This window comes from Miscanthus floridulus, chromosome 13, assembly GCF_019320115.1.
Source record: "Miscanthus floridulus cultivar M001 chromosome 13, ASM1932011v1, whole genome shotgun sequence".
NCBI lineage: Eukaryota > Viridiplantae > Streptophyta > Magnoliopsida > Poales > Poaceae > Miscanthus > Miscanthus floridulus.
This window is the reverse complement of record NC_089592.1, coordinates 1,117,730-1,127,290: the sequence shown is the minus strand read 5'-3', so window position 1 is coordinate 1,127,290 and position 9,561 is coordinate 1,117,730. Positions and strand designations below refer to the sequence as shown.

The 9,561-nt window shown below is 45.8% G+C and overlaps 1 protein-coding gene across 1 annotated transcript; it reads right to left on the bottom strand.

The window, feature by feature from the left end:
* Positions 1 to 6: 6 nt before the first annotated feature.
* Positions 7 to 4,311, bottom strand: LOC136501943 (uncharacterized). The gene is made up of 3 exons (XM_066497454.1): positions 3,670 to 4,311; positions 1,535 to 1,615; positions 7 to 210 (listed from the first exon to the last, which is right to left on the bottom strand). The coding sequence occupies exons 1-3, from the start codon at positions 4,309 to 4,311 to the stop codon at positions 7 to 9; spliced, it is 927 nt and encodes a 308-aa protein (XP_066353551.1).
* Positions 4,312 to 9,561: the final 5,250 nt, after the last annotated feature.

Genomic DNA, 9,561 nt, shown 5'->3' with positions numbered 1-9,561 from the left:
GCCAAATCACAGCGCCTTCCCGGAAACCAAGCTGCTTTCCCAGTTCCTCCACGCCACGTCAGTCACCGCGAGACCCGGCGCTGGCGCCTCGGCCGCCGCCGCCGCCGCTGGGGTCGATCGATCCGAGTGGTACGTGCTCCTCTTTTTCAGCTTTGCAAAACTTGTTAACCTCTCCATTGGGCATTGCTGGTGCGCTTGGCTGTCAGCGGCCTATTCTACCGGCACGGCATCAGATAGATAGCATAGGATCAGCTCAAAAGTGTCAAACGGCGGCTATTCTTCAGCTGATCCCGAACCTGGCTTGTAGGCATCGGTTAGGATTGCTTGACCATCAGTACGTGATTCGGCTCATGTACCTACATACTGTCAATGAATGGAATGTTCTTTCTCTCTCACATTGGCTTCCCGCAGCGAGGGAGAGGGAGACCAGGCTGGGGGAGGGCTGTTGAGGCGAGATGGGTGCAATCTTCAATTCGCCAATAATTTGTGCATGCAACTGATCTTCTATAATATAGGAGCAAGCAATACTTTGGTACCCATAAATGGAATTTTTGCTTTGCGATGAAAGAAAGGATTATTATTACTCCCTCCGGTCCATTTTATCCGGCGCAATTTAAAATGGTACGATCTCCTAAGTTACACTTTGAACATTCATTTGTTTTATATTATATTATTTATGCTTATAAACTTATAATCATTAGATAGTATAATTCCTTATAAATCTAATCATATAAAGTTTGTATTATAATAGTTAAAAATTATTAGCCTAATTATTGGTCAAAGTTTTCAAAATTTAAATCTTGATTTGCGTGTGCGCCAGATAAAATGGACCGGAGGGAGTATGTGTGATAAATAGCATCGTGCCACAGAGCTTTTGGCGTTGTCACATCCACGCTATAGATGGCTATATGTTAAAGGATGGCAAGAGTTTTATCGTAATTTTTATTAGGCAGGTAAAAAGCAAATATAGGTGTTACAAGCACAACTCAGCAAAGAGAGAGAAAAGCAAATTCAGTCAGGGTCAAATGAAACACCAAAGCAAGAAAGGAAACCACTAACAACTCCCAACCGAAAGAAAAACCGGCTCAATCAATATTCCACCAGAAATAGATGATAATTCCATCAAAAACCTTCTTTCGAAGCTGTTCAAAGGATGCTCAGCATCTCCGCCGGTAGTTATAAACTGATCCACGTTGGTCTATATTCCAGCTATGGGGGATATCACAACTGTTCTGTACTATTGTCCAAGTCTCCTTTGTGAAAGGTACAGTCTTTACATAGGTGTTGCGGTGTTTCTAGCTTCATTACAAATAATTTCTTCTTATTAAGGCAGCGAGGCTCGGCGTAGCCACGACAGTAAAAAAAATGCGTCATCTGATCTTAGTTTTACCCTCTAGATTTCCTCTCACCGTTCATTCACTGTTGCTCCACGTGTTCCTCTCCCGATGGTCAACAGCAGCAAAAATATCTTCTTCTCCACCCATCTCTCCATCCGTCGCTAAAAAAATATCTTCCTCTCTCCTCTCTCTGTTACTTCGGATGTGGCGGCGCAGTGGGAGGGCCCGTGCACGGCCGGGGCAAGACAATGCGCCGGCGCCTCCGCAGCTCCCTTCCTCTGATAAGGCCATGAGAACCATGCAGAATTACAATTATATTTTGTGGCTTGCTGGTATTAATATTTATGGTTTCAGCATTCATATGCTACATGGTTGGAAAGATATACGATTCTAGATTTCAACGCAACAAACGGCGCATCTTTTGGACTTCCGAGCCAGGAGTTACGGCCGTTTTAGTGGAGACTGCACAGGCTGTTGGTGGCTGCGCGAGAATGAATGAAGACCTCAAACACTCCACTAAGAAGACTTTTCACTTGCTTTTATTTATGCTATGTTCACACCCAACTAGGAGGGACGTTCCTAGTATAAATAAACTATGTAATCCATCATTTGAATAGAGTTGATATTGATATGATATGAGAATTGAGCATGGCTCTCCTATGAAAAAACCGTAGAGTAATCTCCGGTGCTAGTTGATCTTGTTGAGTGATCTCCGAGTGATTCTAGTTTTATCCAATTCAGCTCCACGTACCCTTCCGCGAGTCGATCCTTATCATTTGGTAATCAGAGCTTAAGGTTATGGCTCGTCGTCAACGTCATCGAGCGAACTCCGGCAGCGACAATGTCAACCAAGAGCGTGATCACCATGATGTGATCCTCGAAGGCCTAGGACTTCATCAAATTGAAGAACACATGGGGTGTCTTGAAGCTACTGGTCATGAAGCACTTCATCAAGAGATGAAGAACAAGATCACAAAGGACTTCATCAAAAGGTTGGTTGTCATGATGCAACCACCCATGATTTTTTGTGGTCACCTTGTTGCTCATCATGATCCTGCTCTTTTTTATGCTACTCCTTTACAAGTTGTTAGTCATGATGTTGATAGTCCGCATCAAAGAGAACTTTTTTATTATGATTGTTGCAATCAGTGTGGTCATGGAATTGTAGATTCGTATAGTGCGTTCAAGCGATGGTGCTATTGCATCCCACCAGTTTATGACGAAGAACCAGATGATCTCTCAAGTGAAGCATATATAATTAAGAACATGGTGCTCTTTGAATCTATGCTTCATTCTTCTTGTGCTGATCATGAAGGAATCTTATACTCTTATAAAATAAAATCCCACTAACATATTTCTCTATGATTTAGTGAAGCCACGTCATCCAGAGGTCCCACATCATTAACTCTGATTTCTCTCTTATCTGGTGCATCCACGTCATCATTAACTCCTATCCACATCCGTTCATCCATGCGTAGTCGGTAGTCCCTTCACCTTCCTATGTCAAGAATGCATTGGCCGTGTGCCAAGTAACAGAAACAGGCAGCATTATTGCCAAATCTCGAACTGTCATCCAATGAACCGACGCTGTAGCTTTGCATTAAAATAGACCATGCAGCCGAATAGGCACTACGCCAGATTTGCACATCACTGCCGACATCATCACTGTCAGATTTGTGAGAACCGGCAGTGATGTACCTTCACTGCCGGTTATGAGCTTGAAAATAAAAAAAATGATTGGGGCTGGGCTAAAACCGACAGTGAAGGACCACATCACTGCCGGTTTGGACCCTTCCCTCCATTGTTGCGGCTGCTCTTCACCATGAAGCTAGTGCTTGGATTTTGAAGAATGGCTTGATCTTTTTGCTTTAAGGTTAGTAACAAACATCCACTCCTTTGATTTTGTTGCTTAATTAGCTTCGTTTTGATGGCTACATTGCTTGATTCTCATTCTAGCTCTTTCTCCATTCTAGAGAGCACTTTTCCAATTGGACATTTGTGCAAGGCTTAAATTGTGGTGAATTCATCATCCAAAAGGTTGGTGTCTATGAACACATTTAAATTCCTAGCTAATTATTCCACGGTGATCAAGATCATCATTGTTAGTATGTGATGCTAGAGGTTTTTTGAATTTTTTTATAGAAATTTCCTCTTTACCGAGTGCCTTCACAGGGGCACTCGGCAAAGGTATTTCAAAAAAAAATCTATGCCGACGGCCGGATCGGGGCACTCGGCAAAGTTGCCTCCTTTGCCGAGTGCCTCTCTGATCCGGCGATCGGCAAAGGGGCGGGTGGGGGCACTTAGGTGAATTCGACCGGGTAGTCACACAGACAGACAGCCCCGCGTCGCCCTCCCCGCGCCGTGCGCCGCCCGCCGCAGCCCTTCCCCGCCGCCCTCCCCTCCCCGTGCGCCGCGCCCGCCAGCCACCAGGCCGCCGCTGACGCCGTGCACCGCCGCCCTTCCCCGCGTCATGCGCCGCCCACCGCAGCCCTTCCCCATCGCCGACGCCGTGCGCCACCCTCCCCTCCTCGTGCGCCGCGCCCGTGGCTGCCCCCACGCCCGCCAGCCACCGACCCGCCGTCGACGCGGCGGGCCGCCGCCCTTCCCCGCGCCGCACGCCACCCGCCGTAGCCCTTCCGCACCGCCGATGCCGCGCGCCTCCCTCCCCTCCCCATGCGCCATGCCCACGGCTGCCCCCGTGCCCGCCAACCACCGGGCCGCCGCCGATGCCGCGCACCACCGCCCTTCCCCACGCCGCGCGCCGCGCGCCGGCGCCTACCCCCGCCCCCACGCCCGCATGTGGCCGAGCGTGGCCAGCTCGCCCACGCCGACCCGCCAATGCCGGTGGTGGAGGAGGGGAGGAGGAGGAGGGGGAGGAGGCGAGGAGGAGGAGGGGGGGAGGAGGGGAGGATGAGTAGGAGCCGGCCTTGCCCCTGGCCACGCCCCGTGGACCGCCCGCCCCGATGTCGCCCATGCCCGACCCCATTCACGACTCCAGCGACCTCGACCCCAACCCCGACGCTGCCCGCCCCTACCCTCGGCGCCCGTCAGGTATGCCCTCTCTCTTGTTGTTGTTGTGATAGTGATAGTTGTAGTAGTATTAGTGGTAGTAGTAGTGCTAGTGGTAGTAGTAGTAGTATTAGAAGTAGTGGTAGTAGTAGTAGAACTAGTGGTAGTAGTAGTAGAACTAGTGGTAGTAGTAGTAGAAGTAGTGGTAGTAGTAGTAGTAGAACTAGTGACAGTAGTAGTAGCAATAGTGGTAGTAGTAGTAGTAGTAGAACTAGTGGTAGTAGTAGTAGCAATAGTGGAAGTAGTAGTAGAAGTAGTGGTACTACTTGGATATATTCTTCTGCATGGATTGATATCCAAACTACATGGCTTCTCTTGAGACATATGTGCTTGTCGGCCATCGTGCCGTTGTTTTTTGTAGGTTTTGGAAACCTCACCATGTAGGGGAGGTTCTGCCGATTTTTTTTTAAATGACAGTATTTTGTTCCATTTTTATAGAGAAGAGCCCGTCGGAGCCGAGTCAAAGTTCCCGTCGCCGTGTCGGTCTGCCTGCATCGCGTCGCCTCGCCACTGCACCGACCCGCCATGGCCCCGCTAGCCTGACTCCGCCACCACCCTAGGTATAACCCCTCTTTCCGCATCATGGTCGTAGATCGCGTAACCCAGTTAGGCGTCTTCCGTTCGAAAAAGATACGGTTGGAGGTATGCAGATCTTTGCATATCTATGACCGTATCTGTTTTGGATTGTCCATGTTTTTTGGACAGCCCGCGGATACATAGATAGGTTAGTTTCCATGGTCTACTCCGGTTCGAGACAGAGTTTCGGCATCACCTCCCTGTTGTTCTCTGGATACGCACTCTTCTTTGGTAGGACGTGTATCTAGAGAATAGCGGGGAGGTGTTACCAAAATTCTATCTCGGATAGGAGTAGAACATGGAAACTAACCTCATCTACGCATCCGCGGGTGGGATTAGGACCTATCCTCACCTATTAGACAGTAGGAACACCATGTAGATGCAATTGATGGTTACATTACTCGTTGATACATATGTTAGAGGATGGATGACCGTCAGTGGATGTACATGGGCTAGAGAAGTCAGAGTGATTACACCACGGAATGGATGAACAAGACCGATGCTTTCTTGAACAGTGCATTTGGCAAGGCTGCTAAAGGACATTGCCTAGTTTTGTGTCCCTGCAGCAAATGTGGAAACAGGAGAAGGGTAAACAAGGTGGAAAAGGGTAAACATCTTGTGAAGAAGCATGAGCGGTTCTGGCTTGGTGATGGTAATGGGAACGGGGATCCCGATCTTCCGTCAGGTAGAGGTAACTATCATTGTGGCGGAGAATGACACACCGATCTGGCTTCAGATCTAAAGATCGAACCCTGCAATCTTAGCACCACAGCTCCTCTGGTTATCAACCGAGTCTCGGACCAGGTTGACCTCGCCAAGAAGGTTAACCCCTGCCTGCACAACGAAGAACACAAGCAAGAACAAGAAAGAACACAACCAAATTGCAGATGAATGATTAATCTCTTAAAGTTGGGGTCTCACAAACTGAAGAAAGGCAAAACTGTTCTTGATAGAATAATCTAAGCAAAACCCAAAACCTAATGACGGCAGCGGCATATGATTATAAAGGTCTTAGGGTCGTTGCCTACCCTGGACGCGCCCCCTAATGGGCCCAAACACGATACACGGTCCAACGGACCAAAAGACGGTGTCGCAGCACCCTGTCAGATTCTAGACGCTGACTTGTTTCGACGATTTCCATTGATTCCGAAGAGCTTTTGACGTGAGACCACTTGGATTCGCTTCCTTATCAAATTAGCTTTCCATCCATATGTGGATCGTCGAAAACAGAGTTCGAATACGTCCTGGGTGACCAGTTTAAGGTAGACTGGTCCTGGAGGCCAAGGCAGACTCGAAATCATGTTGGACCGGGCCTCCGGTTCCTGTTGGACGTCCTTGCTGGTCATCTTCGCCTCCACCATGTCCTCTAAGTCCTTCATGACCCTCTCCAATGTTCCTAAGCAAGGTAACATCATTAGGTAGTAGTATATTCTCAAAAGTATAAAAAGGATCGCTTAAGAACGAGCTCACCTCCAAATTGAGTTGACGCATTCAAGCCCGGTCATTGAACCTTGCATGATGGTTGGAGAATTAGCGGGTACATCCGAAGGAGTGATGTCCTCATCATCCTCCCCCTCTTGAAATAGAGTCGTCCTCGACTCAAACTCATCTTCTTCTCCCAAATAAGGTTTCAAATCTGCAATGTTAAAAGTAGGACTAACCCCGAACTCGGGTGGCAACTCAAGTTTGTAGGCATTATCATTTATTTTCTCAATTATCTTATAAGGACCAGCTGCTCTTGGCATTAATTTAGACTTACGCAGCTCAGAAAATCTATCTTTTCTCAAATGTAACCAAACCAAATCACCCGGTTCAAGTTTAATCTCTTTTCTACCTTTACTACCAACAATTCTATACTTTTCATTCATGCTATCAATATTTGCTTTAGTTGTTTCGTGCAACTTACGAATAAAATCAGCACGCTCTCTAGCATCACTATGTATTCTCTCAGTGGTAGGTAAAGGCAAAAGATCAATAGGAGCACGGGGATTAAAACCATACACTACCTAAAAAGGACTTACCTTGGTGGTGGAATGTTCCGCCCTGTTATATGCAAACTCCACATGCGGCAAACACTCTTCCCACATCTTCAAATTGCGCTTCAAAATTGCTCTCAACATGGTGGACAATGTTCAATTCACAACCTCAGTTGGCCCATCAGTTTGGGGATGACATGTTATAGAAAACAGCAGCTTGGTCCCCAATTTATTCCACAATGTGCGCCAAAAATGGCTCAAGAATTTTGCGTCGCGGTCTGAAACAATAGTAGAAGGCATACCATGCAAGCGAATGATTTTTTGAAAGAAAAGGTCAGCAATATGAACAGCATCGTCGCTCTTATGACAAGGAATAAAATGTGCCATCTTAGGCAAACGATCAACCACCACAAAAATGTTATCCCTCCCCCTCTTAGTCCTTGGCAAACCCAACACAAAATCCATAGATACATCAGCCCAAGGAGTAGAAGGAACAGGAAGAGGCATATACAACCCATGTGGGTTCAACCGTGACTTAGCTTTTTGACATGTGGCACACTGAGCCACATACCGCTCTACATCTCGCCTCATCCTTGGCCAAAAGAAGTGTGTGGACAGCACCTCCTCCGTCTTCTTGGCACCAAAATGTCCCATCAATCCACCTCCATGTGCCTCCTGCAACAACAAAAGACGAACGGAACCAACTAGAATGCATAGGCGGTTAGCTCTAAACAAAAAACCATCATTGATCATAAATTTATTCCATGCACGTCCCTCTCTACAATTAATCAACATGTCCTTAAAATTAGGATCAAGCACATATTGTTCTTTTATTGATTGAAGACCAAAAATCCAGCAATCAAGTTGGGACAACAATGTATATCTTCTAGACAAAGCATCAGCAATCACATTATCCTTCCCTTTCTTGTGTTTAATAATATAAGGAAAAGATTCAATAAATTCAACCCATTTAGCATGCCTACGATTCAGATTTTTTTGAGAACAAAGATACTTAAGCGATTCATGATCAGAATGAATAACAAATTCTTTAGGCCACAAATAATGATGCCACGTCTCTAAAGAACGAATAAGTGCATACAATTCCTTATCATACGTAGAATAATTAAGAACAGGGCCATGCAATTTTTCACTAAAGTAAGCAATGGGTTTACCATCTTGCATCAAAACACCTCCAATGCCAACTCCACTAGCATCACATTCTAGCTCAAAAGTCTTACCAAAGTTTGGTCGTTGCAGCAATTGTGCGTGTGTAAGCTTGTCCTTCAAAGTGTAAAAGGACTCCTCATGTGCCTTTCCCCAATGAAACACCACCCCTTTCTTCGTCAACTCATGCAATGGGGCAGCAATGGTGCTGAAATCTTTGACGAAGCGGCGGTAGAATCCTGCAAGACCAAGAAAACTCCTCACCTGTGTGACGGTTTGGGGAATCGGCCAGCTCTTTATGGCTTTAATTTTCATCTCGTCCACCTCAATTCTCTGTGGAGTTACAACATAGCCAAGAAAAGAAATTTGATCCGTGCAAAAGATGCACTTCTCATGGTTACCAAATAAACGTGCATCACGTAAAGCATTAAAAACAGCACGTAAGTGATCCATATGTTCATCAAAAGACTTGTTATAAATCAATATATCATCAAAGTAAACTACCACAAAATGACCAATAAAAGCTCTTAAAACCTCATTCATTAAGCGCATGAAAGTGCTAGGTGCATTTGTCAAACCAAAAGGCATAATTAACCACTCATACAACCCGAATTTGGTTTTAAACGCAATTTTCCATTCATCTCCAAGTTTCATTCTAATCTGGTGGTAGCCACTTTGCAAGTCAATCTTAATGAAAATTATAGAACTACACAACTCATCAAGCATGTCGTCTAGCCTAGGAATAGGATGACGATACCGAATAGTAATATTATTGATGGCTCTACAATCAACACACATACGTCAAGTTCCATCTTTCTTAGGAACCAAAAGTACAGGAACGGCACAAGGACTAAGGCTTTCACGTACATACCCACGGTCCAAAAGGTCTTGGACTTACCGCTGAATTTCCTTAGTCTCCTCGGGATTGGTTCGATAGGCAGCACGGTTGGGCAAGGTTGCTCCCGGAATCAAATCAATTTGATGCTCTATTCCTCTCATAGGTGGCAGCCCCGGGGGTATATCAGCTAGAAAAATGTCCTCATAGTCCTACAAAAGGTTAGTGACAGCAGGAGGCACCGAGCTAACAATATCATCAAGCAAAAACATAGCTCGTTTGCATACCAAAGCATAGCAAATATCATCATCAAAAATTTCAGCAAAGTCACATTTTGTTGCAAGCATAACACCACCCTTCAATTTAATTCCCTCAGCCTTAGAAATAGATGTAGACTTATCCTTTTTAGGTGGGAAAATAGAATTAGCAGCTTGCTGATTTTCAGATTGAACATCATTCAAACTAGCAGTGCGTTCTCTGTCAGCTTGTACAATTTGAGCAGGTGTCAAAGGTACCAAAGTAATTTTCTTTCCTTTATGCACAAAAGTGTATTTATTACTTCTACCATGGTGTGTAGCATCATTATCAAGTTCCCAAGGATGAC

Excerpts from the sequence above, each read along its gene's own strand:
- LOC136501943 (XM_066497454.1), bottom strand. The coding sequence starts at position 4,311 with ATGGGCGACATCGGGGCGGGCGGTCCACGGGGCGTGGCCAGGGGCAAG. Across the intron at positions 1,616-3,669 it reads AGGGCGACGCGGGGCTGTCT|AGGAAGGGAGCTGCGGAGGC; the intron begins GTCTGTGTGACT and ends TGGCCTTATCAG. Across the intron at positions 211-1,534 it reads ACTGCGCCGCCACATCCGAA|GCCGCTGACAGCCAAGCGCA; the intron begins GTAACAGAGAGA and ends CCGGTAGAATAG.